Source organism: Anguilla anguilla, chromosome 9 (assembly GCF_013347855.1).
Source record: "Anguilla anguilla isolate fAngAng1 chromosome 9, fAngAng1.pri, whole genome shotgun sequence".
In the NCBI taxonomy this organism is placed as follows: Eukaryota; Metazoa; Chordata; class Actinopteri; order Anguilliformes; family Anguillidae; genus Anguilla; species Anguilla anguilla.
The window spans coordinates 37,403,594-37,430,579 of record NC_049209.1 but is presented as its reverse complement, the minus strand read 5'-3'; the positions used below and the strand labels follow the sequence as shown (position 1 = coordinate 37,430,579).

Here is a 26,986-nt window from a genome sequence, read left to right as displayed (position 1 = left end):
AGTTCTATTCCTTCCACATGTAATACCTTACAACTACAAACATTACAAGCATTTTTTTGACTTCAGAAAATTGTAATTCAAGAATAATTTAAAGCAATGCTATCATTCAGTAAGTATCAGTGAGGGAGGGGCAACAGGGTTGGGACTTTGTGAAGGGCATCAGGAGCATGGGATGGGGAGGGGCCTTCAGAACAGGGATTACAGTAAGGCTACAGGAGCAGTCTGGGAGAGGGACAGAAGGGGTGGAGCTTACTGTAAGGCTGCAGGAGCAGGGAGGGAGGGCTGCGCCGAATGCAGAACTCCAGTACACACATGAGCAGCTGGAAGGAAATCACTAGGTCATCCTCCATCTGCAGCACCCTTCCTGAAGACAGCAGAGATATGGCCAGGACAAACACAGACTTGAGAGACTCATTTTGGGGGTTGGGACTTGAGGTCAAGCTGGAGACATTACATTACATTACATGCATTAGGCAGACGCTCTTATCCAGAGCGACGTACAACAAAGTGTATAGACATCTTTACAGTGTTCAACTGCCAGTGGTCTTGGTACAGATTCACAAATTTTGAAACAACTCCGCAAAGGTTTAACTATTTACATTCTTCCATGTGCACATAGGGCCCTATTCAGACTTGACAGATTCACATACCTGCTGAAGAGCTTTTTTGGCAAGTGCTTTCTTAGGAGTAAATCAGAGAAATTCCCATGAATAGACAAAAAGGTTAGCACTGGCATTTCTAAAAAGACTGTATGCTAAATATTCTAATGCCACTTAACTTGAGATTTTATTCATTAGAAACAACTGATTTTACCCCTTTTCCACAGACGCTAAATCTGGTTTATCCTTATCCATTGAGGGGGTGTTCTATTTAAGGCTCTATAACTCCAGATGTGTGCATCACAGACTTGGGAAATGGCTTACATGAACAAGACAGCTGTACCATTTTCAATACTAACTTAGTTTAGTTTATTTTCATAATTTAGTTATTAAATGAAGTGAAATCGACAATAGTTTTCTTCATGACAATAGTCATGAAGAAAATCGATACTGGCCGTGAAAATTCACAGCCAATGGCTTCCCCTTTGTGACTTTTCCTAAACATATGTATTAACGTGATTAAATCTCAATATCAACATTGTATAAGGAAATAGTTATAAATAATTAAGAAAAACAGAACAATCACTGGGTGCTCAAGTACAGAAATATCTACAAGCTCTGGAGATCAGGACGAACCAACAAGGAGCTCATTGAACAAAAGGGCAGAGATAACTCGAAGGGAGCAAAGAAGGGTGCCTCAGTGCAAAAAGCATAAAACTGGGCTTTCTTCAATGCAGTTCAAGGCACTCTAGTTGGAGGAAGGCTGATGTGGCCAAAACGCGTTGGCATTGACTGGTTTTTTTAAATTCCTCATGCCAATTGAATAAAGGCTTTTTTAAAACTCATTCCTTCCTCCAACGAGAGTGCCTTGAACTGAATTGAAGAAAGCCCAGTTTTATACTTTTTGCACTGAGGCACCCTTCTTTGCCCTTCGAGTTATAAATAATTCCTTGATGGCTATGAAAGGTGAAATGATCTAGATCAATTATCTTCCGCCAGCTTCCATATGACCATTAGCATTAGGCTACCAACCGGATAGCTGCCGTGTGCTGAAAAGTTTAATAGTATTTTATATTTAAGATTAATATAAATTAAAGGAAAACAACAATTATGCCTCACTGAGTGGGAGTTTATCTCCTGCAAACACTGTAGCTGAATATATAAAGCAGTAACGGTGCAACCAATCTTGGTGTTACACTCTGACTTAAATCACTGCAGACATCCAATTAGGCATGTCACACATCACTGGAACGCTTATACTGCTCTCTAGTGGACAAAAGAATTGTTTGTCAATTAAGTTTTGAGCAATCTCAAGACACCGGTGTTGTGGCCGATAGGGGTTTGCGTGAAGGGGTTAAGAGGGCGCTTTTGTAAATTCACAGAAAAATATCACTATCAACTATAAAGTTGAAAAATATTGCAAAAGAATAAGACTTTAGAATAAATAGTAGGCTCTGTACCATCCCACTGTACCACGTCAGAAGGTATTGTATCACGGAAAACTGATTATCAGCACTTGTGGGCTAACGTCAATTTAAATGTGAAATTCCTACAGTTGAGGCCAAAAGTTTACATACACCTCGGCTAAATACATTCAAACAATTTTTCACAACTTCACACATTTCATGTTACCATACATTTCCTGTGTTAAGTCAATCGGGGTATCTACTTTATGTTCACAAGAGGTCATTTCAAAATGATAGCTAAGACAAATTCATCATCTTATGTACTATATCAAATTTTCAGTGGGTCAAAAGTTTACATATACTTTGTTAGTATTTGGTGGCATTGTCTTTTAATTCCTTAACTCAAGTCAAATGCTTGGGGTAGCCTTCTACAAGCTTCTCACAATACTTTGTCACCATTTTTTCCCCATTCCTCCTGACAAAACTGGTGTAACATCAATTTCAACTGGTGTCAGGTTTATGGGCCTCCTTGCTCGGACACATTTTTTCAGTTCAGTCCACAAATTTTCTATGGGATTCAGGTCAGGGCTTTTTGGCCTTTCCCTTTGTTGTCTTTAACCTCTTAAGGCACAAGCCAAATTTTGCCAATCCTTGCCAATTTAGGGGGTCCCCTATTTAAAGCTTTATAACTCCAGACGTGAACACCACAGAGACTTGAAAAATGGCTTAAATGAAGCAAGACATTTGTACAATTTACAATACTAACAGATTAGTTTATATTCATAATTTTGGAAGAAATAAAGTGCCACAAATGCAATTGTTTTGACAAAAAATCCAAAATAAATTTGCACTTTTTAAGTTTGCAATGAAATACTGAGAGATTGCATATATGTAGGAGGTTAAACTATACATGTGCTAGGTCAAAAACTTCTTGACCACAAATTCATAAAATCTAAGGGTGGATATGTAGAACTACTACAGATGTATGAAGCAAAAACTAAGCAGTGTACCCAGCATCTCTAAATTATGCATTGCTGTAAATCATAACATATCCACGTATTTCACTACAAATCAACTGTTTTGACTCAAGAAAATTACTGTTGCATAATTTTCAAATGGGAATTACAAGCTTTCAGTCAGTACAGTGGTCTAAAATAGCTAGGTGTCCAGAAACATATCCAAAATCTCTCCAAAATTGAATAAAATGCTTTTTGTCCATTATAAAGCATATAAAGGAGCCCCTTATGAGGGTTTAAGATGAAACATTGCTATCAGATTAAAAAAATAATGCAAAAATATTGTCACACAATGCGGTACAGTACCTAAATGTGTAATAATTAACTCGTGTGTATTTCTATACTCTGTACTCTCGTATGTTTTCTTGTATGGGGATGAGACAACATGAAAACAATTTTCGCCCGTCCACCACGTTTTGGCAATGTTCCAGCTCTGACGTCATCACTGTTGCATGCTTCACAAAAACTATTACACTTCCGTCTAACGCTTACATTACAGTGTGAAATATTTACATTATATAACACCACTAACCTATTTAAAGATACTCAATTTCAAAAATAACGTATATAACCGAAATATTTTGAACGGTAATACTTACATAGCAATGATGAAATCTCCTCTATGTTCAGTATATACAGACAGAGACAGTATCAATGATATTGTTCTATTCGCTTCTGTTTTGCTCCAGAAAACGATGTCAGCTAGGTCTATCAGCAAACATATGGCTTAGCTATGTTCAGAAGTCCTCAATAATAATAGTATTTTCCAAGAAATTACGAAATATCCTTGAACACGTTTCGTTAGGTGCATCGTATTTGTCTGCTAACAGAGTGATTGCGTAAGTGAATGCTATGCTAAGAATATTTTCTGTTACGCTGACCTATGAAACGCTATTCCAAAAGCAGAATTATACATGTTATACATCGTTAGAAAGCTTATACTCTCGCCTACCGAATAAATGAATTGTAAATCAAGTCAAGACTGTACTAAAAAGGGCGACGACGCCGTAAACAACAGGTGTGGTGTTACGCACAGCTATTTTGGAAGATACCCAGGCGTCACAGATGCGTCTATATTTCCCAAACGGATTGTCCAAGACAATATATGACCACGCAGTCTCAAAAGGGACATCTCTACACGTAAAACCAACAGTAAGCTTTTATATTTATTCAATATTTAGTCCCAGATATTGACTGTAGCAGCGTTTTCACTGCTGTATAGGCATATCTTAGGGCTATTGTCAGGTTTATCTTGTTGCTATGACGGAATACGATTTTTTAGTGGTGAAAGAATTTTTTTATGAATGCCAAGATAGACAATATTGTCCATTATGTCAAGGGTGGGGGGTGTTTTTTAGATGAGACTGCAGGGAGGGGGTGTGTGTTAAATGAACGACGGGAGCGACAATGGTGGGGCTGCGAAACTCCGTTTTCGGCATAGTTGTCATGTATCGTCTACTAATGAAACTGAAACAACGCGTTTCTGTTTTCATCTCACACTTTGGTTGCAGTAGCACCGAATGTTTGAGTTTAGTAATTTAGGCACGCGGGCGTGCCCACCACTAGGGGTTGTGCGCTAAGAGGTTAAGCCATTATGTTACAACTTTGGAGGTATGCTTAGAATCATTGTTCTGTTGGAAGACCCAGTTTTAACTTTCTAGCTGCTGTCTTGAGGTGTTGCTTCAGTATTTCTAGATAACCCTCCTTCCTCATGATGCCATCTATTTTCTGAAGTGCACCAGTCCCTTTTTCAGCAAAACACCCCCACAACATGATGCTGTCACCCCCATGCTTCACAGTTGGGATGGTGTTCTTCGGTTTAAAAGCCTCACCCATTTTCCTCCATATATAGCATAATCAGCCTCATAATTTTAAATATACAAACTATAAATTAGCACTTTAAATTAATAATTAAATTATTAAAATTACACATTAATAGTCAATCTCAACCAAATCATAATATCATACATTCAGCTAATACTAAATTAATATAAATGATTTAGCTAAGAGGCGAAAATATTCTATAAAGTTCTTTTGATTAGCAGTGGCTGACTAAATTCAACACAAGAGTAATAGCAATACAGACAACCGTGTAAATGTAATAAAGTTTATTAAACGCAAAGTACCGAAAATGGCAAAGCACAATTCTCTACAATGATGTATACAGGGATTAAAGCAAAAAAAAAAAAAAAAAAACTACTGACTGAAATTTTTTTTCAGGCCAAGCAGGGCCAATCGACCGGGGGCGGGGGGGTGGTCTGTTGGATGGAACGTTTGATTGGGTGGGCAAGACACGTTTGCCCATAGCCACCGCCGGCTGTGTGGCCAAGTCATATTCCCCCTCTACAATTTGTAAAACAAGTTACAGAGGAGGCCCCCACATTAGGGCATGTACACACACACTGCCCGCCATTTTTGTTTTTTAGGGAAGGTGGGTGATACACCGCCTTTTCAGAGCTACTTTTTTCTGCCGTGTGGTCGCATAGGTTTACATGTAAAAAAAACACGGAGGCAGCTCAGAAAAAGGCGGACAGTGTGTACACGCCCTTAGCCCTCGACGCCTGCTAAACAAGTGAGATTTCAGCACCACCCCACACATAACCATTGCTGCTGTTCTCTAAGCCTCAAATCATCATGCTGCTGCCAGATATGCAGTAGATATTACAAGAATTGTTTCTCCTGATTAATTTTCCTGTTGAACTCAATGGAAAAAATATTCAGGAGAAACAATGCTTGTAGTAGGCTATCTACTGCACATCTTGCAGCAGCATGGTGGTTTGAGGCTCATTTGATACCTTGGACCCTTGATGACTTAAAGCCATTTAGCCAACAAATGCGTTCCATACTGTATCAGCATAATTTACAGCTGAATCTAGTCCCACCCCCCAATGCCCATAGAGATCGATCCAAATGCAAAGAGTTTTTGTCTCGCTTGTAGGAAACCTGGCAATAAGATATCCGGACTCTGATGATGTTGATAGGTCACAGACATCAGGAAGTCATGGCATGCAAATGATATGCAACCATATACAAAACATGACTCTTATTTGACATTATGTTAATTTGTCTACTGTATAAGTGAATTCCCCTGTTTCTAGCTTTTCCCCAAACAGTTCACTGCAGCAAAAGTAAACGAGCAAATGGTGGCACAGGAGGTCTCAGGAGTGCATTTGTCTAATTATTGCTAATTTTCTGACCAATGATTTGTTGTTAAGACCATTAAAAGCTTAATATTTTGCCATTTTGGGCTTGCATGGCCCTTTTTTTTTTTTTTATTTGCCCAGGAGTGTAAACTTTATTTAAATACTCGAGACTAATAGCGTTTTAAGGGAAGATGATGCTTTTGAACAGCTTTTCTATTGCCAGTTTTCTTTTACGTAATTTCAATGCTGTTTTAAATCTATGAAAGCCTACATGAATATTTGCATTTGGGTCATTAACTGTCTGTTCACCTTTCAAATAGCCTACGTTCTACATCTCACGGGTTCATACAGCCGCCGGGCTCACGGTGTCCCGGACACCAACAGAGAACACTCCTCCAAAAGGCTAGATCTTTGTCCTGGTGATCACCTGCAAACTTCATTCTGGCTTTTTTTATACCGGTCTTGGAGTAGGGGCTTCTTCCTTGCGCAACAGCCTTTCAGGCCATGGCGACGTAGGATTCTCTTAATGGTGGATGTAGATACTTTGGTACCTTGATGCCTCCAACTCCTTCACCAGTTCCTTTGTTGTTGTCTTGGGTTCAATTAAACCTTTCAAACCAAAGTTCGCTCAGCCCTGGGAGCTAATTTGTGCCTCTTTCCTGAACGAGGCAGTGTCTGTGTGGTCCCCAGATTTTTATATTTGCATACAATTGTTTGTACAGATGCTCGCAGTACTTTCAGTTGTTTGGAAATTGCTCCTTGTGGAGGTCCGCAATTCTTTTTCTGAGGTCTTGGCTGAGTTGTTTGGATTTTCCCCCACAGGGCAAGAAGGCAGTGGCTCTAAAGGTAGGCCCTTAAATATAGCCACATGTGGCAATATCTTTAGCCTAGGTGTATGTAAACGTTTCACCTCAACTGTAAGTGCAACAGTTCCAATATTTCATAAAAGTACCTCAACCACTGTATAGTGTGATCTACATGACAGCAAACCAGGTTGCAGATACCAGATATTTAAATATATTTTAGTTGTTTAGCATGGTTCTTTCACCACCAAAAAAACAAGCAAAAACAGCAAAAATGACCAAAAAAAAAAAAAAAAAAAACACCCAAGGTACTGATTATAGGTTAATGATGGGTCAATATAGGTTATTTTGTCTGCTCACTCGTTTGAGTGAATGTGAAACATTTTACATTACATTACAGGCATTTGGCAGAAGCTCTTATCCAGAGCGACATACAACAAAGTGTGGAAGAATAACGAGGAACAAGTGTGTTGAAAACCCTAGAGAGAAGTACCGTTCCAAGTGCAGGGAACAACCGCATAGTTTAACTTGGACCCTGTAGGTTAATCTGATTAACACTAACACAAACAAGAACAGCAACAACGCAGTCAATGCAAAAAATACAAGCAGTAGTTAAGACACGAGTGCATTAACTAAGTCAACTAAGAAACAGCTACCTAGTTACAACCCTAAGCTTACAGTCAATTTAGAGATTACAGGGAGGTAGGGAGGGATGGGGAGAGGTGCAGCCTGAAGAGGAGTCTTCAGTTGTCGCTTGAAGGTGGTCAGGGTCTCAGCTGTTCTGACCTCCACAGGAAGGTCATTCCACCATCGTGGGGCCAGAACAGACAGGAGACGTGATCGGGAAGCGCAAGTGCGAAGAGGGGGAGGTGCCAGGCATCCTGAGGTAGTGGAATGGAGGGGTCTGGCTGGAATGTATTTCCATGTGCATGTTTAAACATTTCCATGTGCATTGGCCCAACAATTTAATTTAGAGCGTGCTAAGCACTTTTCTTTTTCTTACATATTTGGACATGCATAGTCTCCATGCGGCCCGAAGGTTTTCCCCAGATCATTTCATTACTGTTATTACTCTGAACGTTCAAAATACTAGCTAATGCACACAAAACAATATAAACAAAACAAGCCAAGTTTTCGTCAACGTTGTCTAAACTAATGTTGTCTTTCTTGACATGGTCCGGTAGCTAGCGTTTGCTGTGCAAATAGCTATGTAATTTAGTAAAGTTACATTGTCATTAAATGTAATACGAAATCTACATCAACAAATAATATGATCTCTCATGTTACACAAAAACTTTTTTGGGTTCCATAACTCCCCCAAACCCCCTTTCTCTGTTATTATAACGCATGCAGACACCGGAAAAAACAGTACGCCGCTCACACACAAGAGAGCTGAAGAGCGAGCCTGTTGCGTTAGTTCAGCCTACCCTCTCTGGCGGACCAACCACTGATGGGTGATGAAAAACGCGTCACTAACTGTGCGCCGCTTGTGATTTTTTCCCGGGAATGTCGCCACAGACACCAAGTTTTTTAATCATGAATTATGATAATAATAATAGTATAAATTAATATAAAAATAGGCTCAATCACCATTGTGTTACCCAATGCAGCGATAGATAGTGACTTAAGACATTAATTTTAATGAAATTCTTCGAGATTATTACTTTAAATATAAAGTCTTTTCTTTCAGTCTAGTCTTTTCACAGGAATCACATTTGATAGCTTCAGAAATACATCATGAGTAAAAGATCGCCAGGCCAAGTACTTCATGCTTCCTATAGTACTCATGCAAGGGGGGTAGTTATCCTCATACACAAATCAATACCATTTAATTAAATTACCCAAGACCCATTTGGGAAATATATTATTGTTCAAGGTAATATTTTGTCACAAAAACTAAATCTTATAAATATCTATGGCCCTAATGAGGACAACCCATCATTTTTCGAAAGACTATTTTTAACTGTCTGCCTTGGAGAGACTTCTTATTATCGGAGGAGATTTTAACTGTGCCCCCGACCCAGTATTGGATAGATCCACTCAAATTGATACAACTCATGTACAAACTAGAAAAACACTGAGTAATCATATGAAATATCTAAGATTAATTGAAGTTTGGAGAACGAAGAACCCAAACAAAAGAGAGTACTCTTGTTACTCAAGCTCATATAAAACTCGTTCACGTATTGATTACTTTTTAATTTCTATGGAACTACTGTCTAATGTCATAAAATGCTGGTACAATAGTATAGTAATTAGTGACCATGCAGCAGTATCTATGGAGATCCATTTGGGTAGGTTTGAACATTGCTCAAGATGGAGGCTACAAGTTTATCTGTTACAGGATACAGCTTTTGTTAAATTTGTGGAAAGTCGCATTGATACATATTTTGAATTAAATACAGATGGAATTTCAGCCAGCATTAGATGGAAAGCATTTAAAGCCTATATAAGGAGAAATTATTAGTTACACAAGTTCTAAAACCAAACAGCACAACCAAAAACTACGAACATTAGAAAACCAAATTTAAAAAGCTGAGACTGAAATTTATAATAACAATGACCCTGACAAATTACATAATCTATCTGTCATGAGAGCTAATTATGATAAATTAACAACTGACAAAGTGGCTAAAAGTTTGATGTGGACTAAACAAACATATTGTGTCCAAGGGGAAAAGCAGGTAAACTATTGGCCTGGAGGATAAAGAAAACGCAAGCTGAAAGAACAATTAATAGTATAAAGTCAATATCTGGCAACTTAACTATGGACCTATTAGAGATAAATAATAATTTTAGAGACTTTTATAAATTACTACACAAATCAGAAGATACAGAAAATAGAAAAGCTCAGACCGCATTTCTTAACCAATTGCAATTTCAGACTATGTCAGATGATGAAAAAATAGCATAGATAGTCCATTAACAGCAAAAGACCTTTGTGAAGCTATAGGGGATATTAACAGCGGTAAAGCACCCGGACCAGATGGGTTACCAATAGAGTTCTACAAAACATTTAAAAGGCAACTTGTAAGGCCACTTCTTGACATGTATGAAGAATCGCTTATTGAAGGAACCCTCCCAGATTCATTAAGATTAGCTACAATAACCCTAATATTAAAACCAAATGATTGAACCTCCAGCAATGGCCGTAAGAGCACATAAAGGATTATCAGGCATTACAATTGGGGGGATAGATCATCGCATTTCTTTATAAGCGGATTATATTATATTTTTCCTGACAAATTAAAAAAATAGTATTCCCAATCTGATGAGATTAATTGATGATTTTGGGGGTTCTCTGGATACAAAATTAACAACTTCAAATCAGTATTAATGTTTCTTAATAAGGAGGACGGACATAGTCCCATAGTAAATACTCCATTTACGACAACTACTGATGGTTTTAGGTACTTGTGTGTTAGGATCACTCCTAAACTCAGTGAAATAATTCTAGCAAATTATGACCCCCTGGTAGATGGAGTAACTGCAGCACTGAAACGCTGGTCCAATTTGCCTATATCTATGTTCGGACAAATGAATATCATAAAGATGACTATTCTACCCAAATTTTAATATTATTTTCAAACACTCCTATTGCCGCTACCAAACTTCCCAATCTTAGATGGTATTATATGGCTGCCCAACTGACCTCAGCATCATATTATTTCTGTACAACAGCGCTCCCAGCCTGGGTAAGCATCGAGCAAAAGTCCATTCCAGATCTACCATTAAATCTGTATCTATACTCTTTGGATATTAAGACATTGAAGAAACGTACAAAAAATCCTTTTCTTAAAAATACAATTTCAGTTTGGCATGCTGCACACAAACATATAGGCCTGTATTGTCTCAATTTACTCCTATTTGGGGTAATGAACAGTTTACATCTGGTAAAAAAATATGGAGGATTTAGGTCATGAAATCCAAAAGGTATTCGGAAAATTATGGATCTTTATGCAGACGGAATTTTGCTTTCTTTTGATCAATTATGTCAGAGATATCAAATCCCTAAAAAACATTTAAATATTTACAGTTAAAAAGCTACATGTCATCAAAATATAAACAGATAACATGTATACCACCTTTATCAAAACTTGAGGAAATAACACTTGTAAATTTAGAAGGGAAGGGCCACGTATCTAAATATTACAGCATATTGGTTGCATATAGTACTGAATCAGCACTAGATAAATTAAATGCTTGGAAAATTGATATACAAGAAGACATTGACAAGACGGATTGGAATGATGCTTGTTTAAAAGCGCAAGCACATACAATAAATACAAGGTTTAAATTCCTTCAATATAAATGGTTAATGAGAATGTACATAACTCCTGTCAAACTTCATCATATGTCTGCTAATATTCCAGATGTTTGTACTAAATGTTTAGACGAGAAAGGTACTTTAATTCACTGTCTATGGGAATGTCTGAAGATCCAAAACTTCCGGAAAGATGTTATAAAATGTTTGTCAGAGATGTTTAATACCAAAGTTCCTTTGAGTGTCAAACTCTGTGTGCTTGGAATATATCCAAAGGACATACTGCAAACATCGAAACAGACTAAACTTATGAATTTTGGACTTCTTCAAGCCAGGAGAGCTATAGCACTATACTGGAAGAGTATGGACGCTCCATCATTGAGAATGTGGATGTGGGAGCTAGCGGATTGTATCGCTCTGGAAAGACTAACTTACATTGCTAAAGGCAAGCAGAAAGACTTTGTTCAGCTCTGGGAACCATACATGCACATCATGGAAGGTGGAAATGTAGGCTTTACCTGAAAAGAAATTGTAAACAATGTAGAGAAATATTTTGCTTTATTTATATTCTATCCGATGTAGGTGCAAGTTGAGTGTGTGTGTATGTGCAACGTACGTGTTGGTCTGCAAACTGTTGTACTGTTACTGTATGTTGATGTGATGTCATAAAATAAGAAAATGACAAAACATATTGTAAAAAAAAAAAAGAAAAAAAAAAAAGAAGAAAGAATAGGAAAGAAAATGCTTTCCTTGAATGTGTCTGCATCTCGTACTTTCTGGATAAAAGGGTGACTGAGAAAATGCAGCTGGGTGTTTGTGTAACATTCCTTGCATCTCTTTGTCCCAGTGCTCAGCAGATCTGCTGTCAGCAAAAACCAAAAGTATGAGACAAACATAATTGGCTCCTTTGTGTTGTAAATGATTAGTACCAAAAGTAGTCTGCATCAAACAAAGAAACACTTCCCTCCAATTGGCTCATTGATAGAGAAATCTCAAACTGGTTTAGTAACAAAGAAGGGGACTTTGTGTAGTCACAGAGCTTAGCTTCACAGACATTTAAAATATGTTTCTACGTGCAACGGGTTATTAAACATTAATTAAATATTGGTGTTTTGACTATAAAGTAGTGATATACTGTGCATGAATTGAAAAAATGAAACAAATAACCCTGCTTGAACATTTGGCAGTTATTTCAAATCTTCAGTCTTCTTATTTATTATCCTGTCCACTTTTTCCAGCACTGTCCACAGGAATTTTTTTTCTCTAGTTTCTCCATCTGGTGCTGGTGATAGTCAAAGTTGTAGTTTCTGCCCAACTGGACACACAGGGGCACAAACAACATTTTCAGTACCATGTCTTCGCCATGTTAACCTTCTCGCAGCACTCGATTTGTGCCGCTGTACTGTTTGCGATTCCCTTATCTCTTATCCAATCTCTCTTCCGATTCGCTCTGCTTTGAAATCACCTCTGATTGGCTGAATTTACTGTCAATCAACAGGGACATCAGCAACGACGCTGGACAAAATGGTGGCTGACATTAGATCCGTGTACAGGAGAAAGCCTGTAAAAGTATACGCTAATCCAATGCCCGGAACTACCCACATCTAGTGCATTTTGCACATTCATTTATCCATGGAAAACAAAGTTACACTGAGAAACACGAGAAAGCACGGGATGTCTAGATGCTTTTGAAATTTAAAGCATTTAAATGTAGTCATAGTGGGGTCTTTAATAATCCGAGACATTGAGATTGAACCAGCAAGAAAAAGAGGGGGATCTGACATTTTGGAGCATTTTCAAATGAACATCTAAAGTAACCTTCGAAAATACAAATATTAAAAAATAAAAACAATCTGTTAGGAATAATGTTATATATATATATATATATATACACTATCTATATACAAATGTAATGTCCTCTACAGAGGACATGCATGAATGTCTGGGTCTCAGGAGGATTATTATATGAATAAATATAACAAAAACCTTGATTTCAATGACCCCACACCTCCCGTTTCAATTTAATGGTCATCACTCCACCCTCACACACACAAGAACTTTCACTGCCAGAACCATGAAGCACCTCTACAAGCACCACTAAGCACTTGTGTCCTGATTCCAAATTCAAATATAAAGCCCACATAAATCTGCCCTATTCAATAATAGCTAAATGGCAATGGCAGCAGATTAACTATCAAATATGAGAGGTAGCCACATAAGATGTTGATATTCCTTTTTTGTGATTCTATCATTTTGAGTTGGAATGGCTCATTTGTGAAGAAACCACAACAGCTATTTCAGTTCCCCGCTCTGTAGCTGGCCTGCTTTCCAGCAGACCAGCTCCTCCTATTTTTCTGTGGCGGTTCACTTTTCCCCGTCGCGTTAAAAGAAACAAAACTTAAATTAAAGCCGCAAGCGGCGTTGGGAGGGGTCCAAGCATTGGCACCATCGCGCCCCCTATGGAGCGATTTTGAAATGGCTCTGTCCTCATGATCATACGCCTTCACCCAACATATCTACTGAATATCATGATGATTGTATAAAAAAGTGATGACTTATGGCCAATTTTGTGGTAAGAGACGCTGGCGGATGACTTAGTTGCGTCGCCATGGACGTGTCCTGGCCGCTTCCCGTAAAGGCCTTTACTAAGTTGTAACACTTAGATGGCATGTCGTAACACTTAGATGGCCCAGTGTGTATGTACAGCTGCAGCGCTTCCATGCCACAACTAAAAAAAGCGTCACACTAGTGTTGTCATGATACCAAAATTTTTACTTTGATACCGATACCAGGTTTAGTATCACGATAATTGATACTGAAACGATACTGATTCAATACTCGGTACCTAACGATACTGAAATTACTTAATAGATCAGAAACGTAATGTCCACAAGGGATGACCTCATTTTCGAATTCACGGTTTATTAAAAACCTGGTTTACTAACAACCTTTAAGTTGAAGCCTGTTCAACATATCAATAAGCATAGGAATATAGTGTTACAACACTAAACCATAGAAAACTATATTAAATATAATTCGAAAATTTAACAATTGTAAAGTAAATTATCTGTAAACAGGTCTTTCACTGTAAAATATATTTAAAAACAGCATATTTCAATAACAATACAGCATCTTCCTATAATAAAATATTTACAAATTAGAACAGCTATTGCTACTGAAGTGATCTGAGTCTAAGCTTGCGCTGTATCAACCACGAAAAAATCCACAAGCGCAGGTCACCTCACTTGCCAACCTTAGTTGCTACTGCCATCTAGCGAAGATTCTGACAAATTACACTTTTCATCCTCTCAATCGGTAATGCGGGAGACTCATGTCCCTGGCTTTTACATTTGACGCAAAACTACCGAACGTCGGAAAATTCTAATACCGAACCGTTTCTTTTTTGTTTTTTGTTTTTTTAAGTACCGAAAAAGTGCTGAAGTGTCGGTGTACTGTGCAACACTACGTCAGACACATATACCAACCCATTGCTCAGCTTAGCAGAGAATGCACATTTCAGAGCGCCTCAGAGACAGATAGGATAATAATTCATATTTCATATAGCCTAATAAATACGACAATTAAAAAAACGAAACGAAAAATCAACTGGACATTCCTGCTAGCATGCGTGCTGCGCGAAGAATACCTTATTATTTACTTAGACATTGGCAGACTACAGCATTTGCGTCTTTTGTTTATATTCAATAGTAATTGCAGCGAGAAACTGCAGCTGTAGACACAAGAAATTTGTTTTATTATGGTAACAACGGAATGAGGCGGACTGCATATATAGGCTATATTTACCGTCATTGTTTTATTATACCAGCGTGTTTTCGCGCGTTTGCAGAGAAACTCAATTACTATCAATAAAAATGGTTTAGCTATTTCTCAGCATAATGATGGATGGAGATGGGACGAAAATAATTTTCAACCGTCCACCACATTACATTACATTACGGGCATTTAGCAGACGCTCTTATCCAGAGCGACTTACCACATTTTAGCAACGTTCCAACACTCTCGTCATCACTGTTCCATGGGTCACAAAAACTATTACACTAACGCTTACATTGCAGTGTGAAATATCCACATTATATAATACCACTAACCTATTTAAAGACACCCAATTTCAAAAAGAACGTATATAACGAAAAGAACGTATATAAACGAAATATTTTGAGCAGTAATACTTACATAGCAACATGACATTTTATCTGTGTTTAGTAGTATAGAGACAGAAAATCAATGACAAAGTCCTATCCGCTTCTGTTTTGTGCCAGAAAACAATGTCAGATAGGTCTATCAGCAAAGAAATGGCTTAGCTATGCCCTGAAGTCCTCAATAATAATAGTACTCTCCAAGAAATTATGAAAATCGTTGACAACGTTTCGTCAGGTGAACCGTCTTTTATGCTACGCCACAGTGAAAGCGCAAGTGAATGCGATAAGAAAATATTCCGTTACGTTGACCTATAAAACGCTATTCCAAAAGCAAAATCAGACATGTTATACATCGTTAGAAAGCTTATACTCTCACCTACTGAATAAATGAATTGTCAATCGAGGCAAATTGCCCTAAAAAGGGCGACAACGACGTAAGCAACAGGTGTGGTATTACGCACAGCTATTTTTGAACGTAGCCTACCCAGTGATCAAAAATGCGCGTATATTTCGCCAACGGATTGTCAAAGACAATATATGACCACTCATTCGCAAAAGGGACATCTGTATATTTATGAAATGTTTAGTCCCAGATATTGACTGTAGAATGACATGGTATAAGGAAAAAAAACAAAATTGTCTCGTTTATTTCGTTATTCAGTGAGCAGCGTTTTCACTGCTGTAGTGGCATATTTTAGGGCTAATGTCGGGTTTATCTTGTTGCTACGGAATATTGCATTACATTACATTACAGGCATTTGGCAGACGCTCTTATCCAGAACGACGTACAACAAAATGTATTACCATAACGAGGAACAAGTGTGTCAAAAACCCTAGAGGGCAGTAGCCTACCGTTCTAAGTGCAGGGAACAACCGCATAGTTAAACTTGGACCATGTAGGTTAAACTGATTAACACTAACACGAACAAGAACAGCAACAACGCAGTCTATGAGAACATTCAAGCAATAGTTAAGACGAGTTAAGACTAAGTCACCTAGGGAACAACTACCTAGTTACAACCCTAAGCTTACAGTCAATGTAGATATTAAATTGAGAATACGATTTCTGTCAGCACAATGACGGATTTAAAGAGTAAACGAACTCACCCGATATTGTCTTCAAATGGACCGTATTATTTATTTAGACACTGGCAGACTACAGCATAAATTGCGTCTTTTGTTTATATTCAATATTAGTAATTGCAGCGAGAAACTGCAGCTGTAGGTCGTTATGTTATGGTAGCAACGGAACGAAGCGGACTATATATGTATTACCGTCATTGTTTTATTATACCAGCGTGTTTTCGCGCGTTTGCACAGAAACTCAAAAACTACCAATAAAATGGTTTAGCTTTTTCTCACCATAATGACAGATTTAAAGACTTAACGAACTCACCCGATACTGTCTTCAAATGGATCCATGCCAAAGAAAAGTAATTATTCATCCTCTCAGAAAGCTTTTACTAAGAAACTTTGGGTAGCCTATCCTAGCATGCACGCTAGGTGGCACTGTCAGACCGTCCAGTCACTGCTAAAAACTAGACCTACGGTGTCGGATTACTTGCGTCGCCATGGTTGTCGCTTGCCGTAAAGAAGTTTACTCGATGTCGTAATCGTTTAGATTTGGAGCTCCAGCTTTTCCGCACCCCACCTAATGAAAAAGTCCAAATGGTGTGCAAACCATATGGCGGACATAGGTGCTCCCAATAGGAAAGTTGTAGAGCACATTCAGATGCATCAGTCGATGAAGTTTTGTGTTGATCTGACTTATGGTGTGGGAGTTATGGCCTTTTAAAGTATGACCCTCTTGTTATAGCGCCACCATCTGGCCAACATAGGTGATTTTTAGTGCCTGAGTAGTGGGTGGCCATAGGAACCCACCTGCCAAATTTGGTTGCTCTAGGACTTATGGTTGCTGAGCCTCAGACATTTTAGCGGAGAAAACTGCCACGCCCCAACTAAAAAGTCTAAATGGCGGGAAAACAATATAGCGGACAAAGGTGGGGCCAATGGCAAAGTTGTAGAGCACGTTGAGATGCACAGGTCGATGAAGTTTTGTATTGATCTAACTTATGGTGTGGGAGTTATGGGCTTTTACGCGTTACCCTTTGTTATAGCGCCACCATCTGGCTGACGTACGTGCTTTTTAGTGCCTGAGTAGTGGGGCCATAGGAACCCACCTGCCAAATTTGGTTGCTCCAGGACTTATGGGTGCTGAGCCTCAGACACTTTTAGCGGAGAAAAATAATAATAATAATAATAATCCTAACAGATACAATAGGGTTCCACCAGCTTCGCTGCTTGGACCCCTAATAAGAATAATCCTAACAGATACAATAGGGTTCCACCAGCTTCGCTGCTTGGACCCCTAATAATCCTAACAGATACAATAGGGTTCCACCAGCTTCGCTGCTTGGACCCTTAATTAAACGCAACTCAAATAAAGAAACACACTCTTGGCGTGAGCTCCCGGTCTCGACCCCGAACAGTGGAGAGCAGCACACTTTTAACACCTGGTCTGATTAGTAAAGCACTCTCTCCACCAACCGGCGCTGCCAAAGCCAATCCAGTTCTCCGGCAGACCGAATGCTACAAGGATGTTTTGAGGTTTTAACTGTTATCGATAAAATAAAGTCTTGCCTTTAATACAATATAAATATTATTGTGGAATTCAAACAAATTAGTTTAGAAGCAATTACATATAGGATGACTGGCTGGATGAAGATTTTCTCGAAACCAACTGAAACTGTCAACGGTGAACCATGCTTACACCTAGGTCTCACTCTCTTCTCTTTCTCACTCATCCCCCTACCCCTATTACAACAAGTTGTAGCCTTTCAAAAAAAAAACTGTTGGTATGTAAAAGAACAGTGCAACTGGCTGAAAATGTAACCTCTCTCGTTAATGCCCAATCAATTATACAGTTTCGCCTGCAGGAGGGGGGCATCGTTGATATTGAAATCTTACAACTTTATGCCTCAGGGAACTTTTTATCCCAGGAAAGGCTAGCTAGCTATGTATACTCGAGAGAAAGAGATTGCCAGAGTTTAAAACTCAAAAACCGTCAGAGGAGCAGCAGCAAACAAACAATGGACTGGCCTTATAGAAGAATATTTTTGGACTCCAATCCAGGCAGATGAAGAGTGTGGCGAGACTGATTGTTCCACCTCAGAGTCAGACTCGTACAATCAGCCTATCTCTGTTGACAGCCCTGTAGCCACAGATGGCAAGAGTGATGAGGAAGATGTTTTGCTCATGTCAGACCCTATGAAAGCAGTTTTTAATTGTATTCTAAGGGAATACATAAGTGAAGATATCAGCCAAGGATTGCAGATGGTCCGTTTACAGGTGTACCAGTAAGCTTAACCAAAGGAGACCTTGCTGTCTGCTTTTCATGCCTGAAGAGATGGTCAAAAGAAGCGGCCAAATTAAAGAAACGACCAATGGCAAGTGCTTACCATTCTCCTTGTCTTTTGCTTTTCTGAACTAATGTAGAGGAAAATTAAAGCAGTTAGAGAATGTAGCTATATACAGAATGGAATATATACTATATGAGAAATGGAAATCAATCAATCAGGAACATTGCAAAAACCCTGGGCATGCCCAAGTCAACAGTTTGGTTCATCATTAACAAAAAAAAAAACAACTGGTGAACTCAATTATGTCAAAAGACCCGGTATACCGAGGAAGACCACTGTAGTGGATGACCGGAGAATACTCTCTATAATGAAGAAAACCCCCCTGACAACAGCCCAACAGATAAAAAACACTCTTGGATGCAGGTGTAGATGCGTCAAAGTCTACCATACGTAGAAGACTACACCAGCAGGACTACAGAGGGTACACTACAAGATGCAAACCACTGATAAGCCATTTCATTTTTAACATTTGGTTGCATATCATTACATTACATTGTGAACTCAACATTTTTTGTTACATATTCCCAGCGGTAATTTTCCCTGCCATAATTGTGTGCACAGTAGTCAAAAGTTCCATGAAATTGAGTTTGAATATTTGCTTTTGTAATTAGTTAGAGTTCGAATATATTTGAATATCATATGCCGATAATTCACAAAAATAAGCTGCTTATTGTCGTGGACAATATGCACGTGAAGCTCCCTCTAAACTGGCCTACGAGTTATTTTCCACAAGCGGGCAGTAGAATAGAGGACATCGGTGAACTGTAATACTAGGTTACTACATCGGGGGCCTCATTTATAAAACGTATTTTAGATCAACTGTGTGGCGCGTGTGTAGAGCATCACGTCAAAGTAGTGATTTATAAAATTTCAACATGACTCAATTTGACCGTGGAAACTGTCATGGCTCTACGTCAGGTCTTCACTTGACATATGCACGCAAGTTAATTTTATAAATGAGCCGCCTTCAGTTTCTATAGCCTAATGTGCAAATGAATAAAGCACTTTCTCGGTGGATGCAATTTGACACAAACCAGCATTTATTAATCATAGGGAAATGATTGTTTATAGGAAATGCCTGTTTATTTCTTAACAAAAAACTATTCAAACGGCTAATACCTGTAGTCTAAAACAACATAAATTACTTACTCTGTTTAGTTTGTTTAACTTCTTTCATCATCCAATTTTATCAAAATCTTGAGAAAAGAAAGGAAACATAGCCTGCCATGGGAACATTATTTAGCCTAAATTGTTAGCTGACCAGATATGTTGAACGAAGTGAAAAAAGAGACTGGCTCACGAGGCTAGGTGTCCATGGAGCTGAAAGTATCACCAGAGGTTATTGGCAAGGAAAACCAGACGATCCACTTGCTCTGGGTCCAGGGCAGAACGTTTTTTGTTGACAGAGGAAGTAACGTTAGCACAGGAAATGAACTTTGCATGCATGAACACGATTCACTGCATGAAATTAAAGCCTGCATGTTAATTACAATATGCGGGATCCAAAACTAATATTCGAATGCTCAAATTTACGTTCGAACTTTAAAAAAAGAAAGATTTTCGAATAGTTTTCGAACTTCTAAAATTTCTGACAGCCCTAGTGCACAGCCATGGTTTGATGAAAGAAAATTTCTTTATTCACCCAAGCACAGGAGCTAAGATAAAAGTAAAGGGCAGAATCACATGAAATATTTAATATGTGGTTTATGTACTTAAATGTCCATTTAATTTGTTTTATGTAGGTAAAACCAAACAGGAGCTTAAAACAAGAATAGAAATCATCCATATAAAAATGTGTTCATATCAGTGTTGAAGAACTTGACTGGCCTACTCAGAGCCCTGACCTGAACCCAATCCAACACCTTTGGAATCAACTGGAAAGCAAGCTGTGAGCCAGGCCTAAATTTCCCAATCAGTGCCTGACCTCCCTAATGCTCTTCTGGCTGAACGGAAGCAAATCCCTGCAGCAATCCTCCAACTTCTAGTATAAAGCCTTCCCAGAAGAATGGAGGTTGTCATAGCAGCAGGGTGGATCAATTCTATAATTCCATAATTTTGGATGAGATGTTGGATGTCAGGTGTCCACATACTTTTGGCCATGTAGTGTATGTAATTATGTATTATGTATATTTATGGTGTATATTTATATATGGGCACAACTGATACTAGTCTGAAGGATAGGTACAATTACAGTTATGGATGGTGGACACCCAATATGTAGTAGTTTAGTTATTATCTACCAGTGCTATACACTAATTGTAAGGCAAGCAAATGTCGATTGTAGTTTTATATTACATAACATTTGTGGTAATTCAAATACAGTTACATAAAAAAAGGAATCAGATGAGGAAATCAACATCCATCGCTCTTCATCTTAACTAGAAAGCATGGATGCCATTGCCGAGGACGTGGTTATGTTCCTCCCCTGCTTTGCGTTTAGTTCTGCTTTGTGAACTGCCCCTTTCGTTTCTGTCTCCTCTACAGGCAGAGATGATGACGTCACTGTCCTGTAGCACAGATCCTGGTCAGAAGATGCACGGGAGACATAAGACATATCTTGTTGCCAGACAACCCACGTCAGGGGACGCAATGAGCCAAGGACACCACTGAACATTGCCTGGCAACAAAACTGAGGGATATGTCAAGCCATTTCCATTCATTTCAATGGGAGTTGGAATTTGACCTAGTTAAAATGCCAATTTATGATATCAACAATATAATTTCAACTAGTTAAAATACGCATTCTTGATATCAGGAATTCCATTTTAACTAGTTAAAATTGGAATTCTTGATATCAATAATAGGTTTTTAACTAGTTCACATTTTATTCTTGATATCAAAAATGAAAGGTCTGATTGAAATGAATGACGAAAACACTTGAATTATAACTAGTTACAATTGAATTTATGATAAAGAATTTGCATTCTAACTAGTTGGAATTGTATTTGCAATATCCTGTAGAAATGAATTAAAGCTAAAACGGCTTGCCATAGAGAGATGTCTTTCTGAGGATGCCAAATACCATTGCGGAGCACCATTATTAAAAAGATGCAGGACTATACATAGACAATGCACACCTTTTTCCATTAGTCTGTTGTCTGCTATCTGCTGATCCTGAGGACACTGAGAAACTTTTTTCTATAATGTGCTTGTTAGACTGCCAGCTGTAGCCTACAGGTTACTTCTTAGTTACAGTAAATTATTTTGGATAAGAGCAAAAGTTGTTTGACACTTTATTTTGCATGTATGTCATTAATGCTACAGTATAATCAAGTAACATATCATTTCTAATTGTCAAAAAATTAACAGCTTTAACATAATTTTTAAAATTAGCCGCTCCATCTTCTGTGTAATCACTCTCATTGAAGGGATACGCATGCCTCTTTTTCACCATATTTAAAATAAACACTCATGTGTAAAACAAATTCTTCATAACACACTGTACATAAGATCTTGGTGAAGATCAACACGTAAAAGTCTCATCTAGATTTTCAAATATATTAATATAAATATGATTATATAATTATGACAAATATATGCATAAACAAAACAATCTCAAACATTTCGGAGTGATTTTTTCTTGTAATAAAATGTGTAATAATGCCTTCAATGAGATTAAATGTTTTAAAAACCCAACTGATTTAGGTGCAGCATTAAGTGCAGGCAAAAATGCTCATGAACAGACAAATTGCCATATTTTCTGACATCAGAATTCAAAAGTGAAAAAGTAACATCACCCGTCAGTGCTCTTTTGAAACAAATATTTTTTTATCTACTCTAATTTATTTATTTCCTTGTTAAATGACCTAAAAATGGCACTCACTTAAATTATTGCTTTCATCATTCACTGATTCAAGGTGAACTGCTGTAACACTGACACCATTGTAAAGTGTGCTCTTCGCACTTTGATGCAAAAAAACCACTTTTTGGGCCCAAATTTGGGAAAACATGTCAAATTACACTACTATGTTCAATCCACTCCAAGTTTTTTTTCCTGCCGTTATATACATCCTGGGGCACCACTGGAAAAAGAAAAGAAATCTGGTTTCATCTAGTATCAGAAGTATATATAATTACTACATTTTTACTACATGGATTTAATAATATTCAGAATAAATATATCCTGCATGTTTATGGGTTGAGACTCCCATAGGATCAGGGGATTTGGTCCTTTTGGAACAAATGTCCTCTATTTCAAGCTCTGAACAATGTCTGTACTGTATATAAATTTGAAGATAATGGGGTTTATTTAAGACGGGGGAATTCTATTTTTTAAAAACCTGGATTTTGAGTGAGATATAAGGGGTTAAAGTGAGCCCAGGTGCCAATTTTCTTTTATGTTTGTGTGGGGAACAACCATTGATTACACTGCAGGCACAATGTCCGATTACAAACTGAAATTCAGTTTGATGTCCTTTTTAAAACCAGAAGGTTCAGAGAAGCACAAACACAGTCAAGCATACCATACACTAGTCAAGCTATTTAAAGAAGTCAGGTGCAAGATAGTCAGTGTTTGCAGCAGAGTGCTAACGCTAGTTCAACTGCAGCAGCCGCGATATTTGGCTTGAAATGAAAGCAGTGCTGAACTTTTTGTTTTGGTACCCAAGTGCGAATGTGTCTCTCCTCTGGCCCGCTATTTAACTGAATTATGGAAAAGGGATATCATTCTCCGATTCTTTTTCTTACCTTACCTTAAGCAAATAAAAAGATACGATAAGTGAATTAATACCATTTAAAATTTATTGCAGACGTTAAGACACGTTTTCTTTGACCGCTGCCGGTTAAAACAGTTAAATACAAAATCTAACAACTAGTTTTTATACAAAATATAGTTGTGTCAGGTTTCACTATACCCTCACTCGGTTGTTGCTGGCGTGTCGTGTGCACACAACTTTGCCGGTCCCTTTCAAAGATGCCTTGAGAAAAACTATTTTCTACACATCAATATAGTAAAATATAATTGTATATTTCAATAATTCAATAATAGTTTGCTTTCCATATTTAATAAACAAGTGACTGGACAATGACAGGAGAGACACGACTATGGGCAATTTATCTTGAATAAATTCCAAATAAATTAAAAACAAATTTACTGTACAACGTATTGCAGACATAGGGGAAAGTTGGTAAATTAACATTTTTTGGATTTTGCTTATTTAAAAATATTTAGCCTAGCACAATGAAATTTAACTTCAAACAGCTCTGACATTTCAGTATTCATTACCCATTTCAAGTACATTCATAACTTAATCGAGACTCATAAATTATGCACAATTTTACTACCATAACTTTAAATTATAGTAGGCCTATATCAAAACTTCTACGTAGCCTACTGCGGTAGGTTCTGCAAAATGACATGAGGACAATGTAGTGACCTGTGAATTAAGTCATGTTTATTGCTCCACAGCACTGCAAATGGACGAATTCCTCATTGACAACACACCATTCAATCTGAAACAAGATAAAGCTATCCTTTATGAAATTAATGAAGTTAAATTAATTTGGCCATAGCCTATTTCTGCATTAAAAACTAACACAAAACCAAATAGCAAAAGCCTAATAACCACTATACAGACCAATATGGCATGTGATTATTAAATACAATAAATACATGTGACCAGGTGGCTGTTTTGTTTCCATTAATCATTTTGCAGATGACTGAATTGCGTGAGTCAAATGTTATATGTAGGCTATGATGTGTTACAAGGATAGCAACACGCCCCTATATCCCAAGGGAAACAAACATAGAAGACATATAGACTGTGCTCAAAACTGACTATAGCCGCGTTTCCACCGCAGGAACTTTACCCCGGAACTAGGAACCTTTTGAGGAACTCAGTGTGTTTTGACCGCAGGAACTAGGGTCTAAATTAAGTTCCGGGGACTTTATTTTACTCCCAAAAAGTCCCTGCTCGGAGGGTAGTACTTTCCAAAAGTACCGGAACCTTTGGGGTGGGGCGCAAGCGCTGAAAATGTCTGATTGGTCGACCACTTAGTGTTTTATTTCAACCGCCATGTTTAAAAATATGCAGGCGCAAACCGATTTATTTTCATAATAACTTCAAATCAAACTTGTATGTTATGCGGCGCAGTAGCCTACTTTTGGTTATAGCCTGCCAACGTCTTGGAATTATAACGTGTTCTCTTCTGTTCTTTTCTTGCTTTAGTATTCGTTTTATAAAATGCTAAGCATTCGTGCTGGGACAGCATATTACGTACCAAAACATTCAAACGGTTTAATTCAGTTGCTGAATATTTTCTTCCGGATTTTCTTTGTTAGCCCGTTGTAATTGACTCAAAACGTTTGATACAGTTGTGAGATATGCGGTAGTTCTGCGTAATTAACATTGGTGATACAGTAAAAGCAAACTGGAAATCACCTTCCGCACTTTTTGTCAGGGTAAAATAACAGGTTAATTCTAGTAATCGTCCCTTTAGCTTTTTCAGACTTCCGTAATTTTACTCTGCCATTCTTCAATTCCACAAAAAGACTAGGAAGACTATGGACTAATTTATGGTGCATGGTTCGCATCTGGAGGGCACACTTCGCTGCTCGGCTAGCAGTAACTTTGAAGGAAAGCAAACGGTGGCTAATTTAAATTTTCACGCAAGCGAGTTTTTGTTCTATTCTTGTCATTTTGCGATTAGCCTATATGGAATTGACGATGAGAAAGTAATCAATTCAACAGCAAATTGTTTACGACGTGTGCATGTTTTCTGCTGTTGTTGCCAGTTATTTGTGGAATGTGAATGCATTTTGTCGCCTCGGATGTCAAGACATGAAAGTGAATGTTCGCATAAAAACATGTAAATGTGTTTGAGAGGATATATAAAACAGTTACAATCTGACTATTGGCCTGTTATATCCTATTTGTTGCCTAACAACGGTCCAAGTTCAACTACCAATGACAGTTTTGCTTGACAATGATAAAATATGCCCAAACGGCAGCAGAAGAATATTTCAATTCCAGGAGATTAAATCAATAAAAATCAATAAATACAAAAGTAACCATATATAGTCATTGTTGGTAACCCGTTGTATATAAGTGGAATAAACCCCTCCGGGCTGTCCCGGTTATTAGAAAATAATGTAGGCTACTTCGGTGGTAGTATGGGGTTACAGAAGAAATCATAGGACAGATGGATCGACGACAACGTCGCTTTTTCATACGCCAGTGGGCTAATTTGCCTAATCTTCGCGTGACTTTAGACCGCGGTGGAAACGCAGACAACAATGGGCTGAAGGAACCTTTTAGTTCCTTGAAAAGTAGTTCCTGGGACTAAAAGTTCTGGGTACTTTTGGTGGAATTTGGCTTATTGTTAAGTTTCACAGTGTGATCAAAGTTCTGTGAAGAACTGTTTATAAACTGAATTTCACTCAAACACACACAATAATGTTATGGCTAACAAGAATAGGCTGTCCCTATTTACAGCTCGTCACTAAAGCCGCGTTTCCACCAAAATTACCCGGAACTTTCAGTCCCAGGAACTACTTTACCAGGAACTAAAAGGTTCCTTCAGCCAATGGTTGTCTGCGTTTCCACCGGGGTCTAAAGTACCGCGAAGATTAGGCAAATTAGCCCACTGACGTTGTCGTCGGTCCATCTGTCAAATGTTTTTTTCTGTAACCCCATACTACCACCGACGTAGCCTACATTATTTTCTAATAACCAGGACAGCCCGGAGGGGTTTATTCCACTTATATACAACGGGTTACCAACAATGACTATATATGGTTACTTTTGTATTTATTGATTTTCATATATCCTCTCAAACACATTCATTAACAGCAGAAAACATGCACACGTTGTAAACAATTTGCTGTTTTATTACTTTCTCGTCCTCAATTCCATATAGGCTAATCGCAAAATGACAAGAATAGAACGAAAACTCGGACTTGCGTGAAAATGTAAATTAGTAGTGGTACAGCCACCGTTTGCTTTCCTTGGAAGTTACTGCTAGCCGAGCAGCGAAGTGTGCCCTCCAGATGCGAACCATGCACCATAAATGAGTCCATAGTCTTCCTGGTCTTTTCGTGGAATTGAAAAATGGCAGTAAAATTGAGTAAAATTACGGCAGTCTGAAAAAGCTAAAGGGAAGATTACTAGAATTAACCTGTTATTTTACCCGGATAAAAAGTGCGGAAGGTGATTTCCAGTTTGCTTGTACTGTATCA

General features: G+C 38.1%; 1 protein-coding gene across 2 annotated transcripts in view; it reads right to left on the bottom strand.

Moving 5' to 3' along the window:
- rb1 (retinoblastoma 1) overlaps positions 1-26,986 on the bottom strand; it is a 199,872-nt gene that overhangs the window by 100,291 nt on the left and 72,595 nt on the right. For both annotated transcript variants that reach the window (XM_035432080.1, XM_035432081.1), the window contains exon 7: positions 254-364. In XM_035432080.1, the coding sequence (XP_035287971.1) occupies positions 254-364 (111 nt within the window). The remainder of the gene's footprint in view (positions 1-253; positions 365-26,986) is intronic.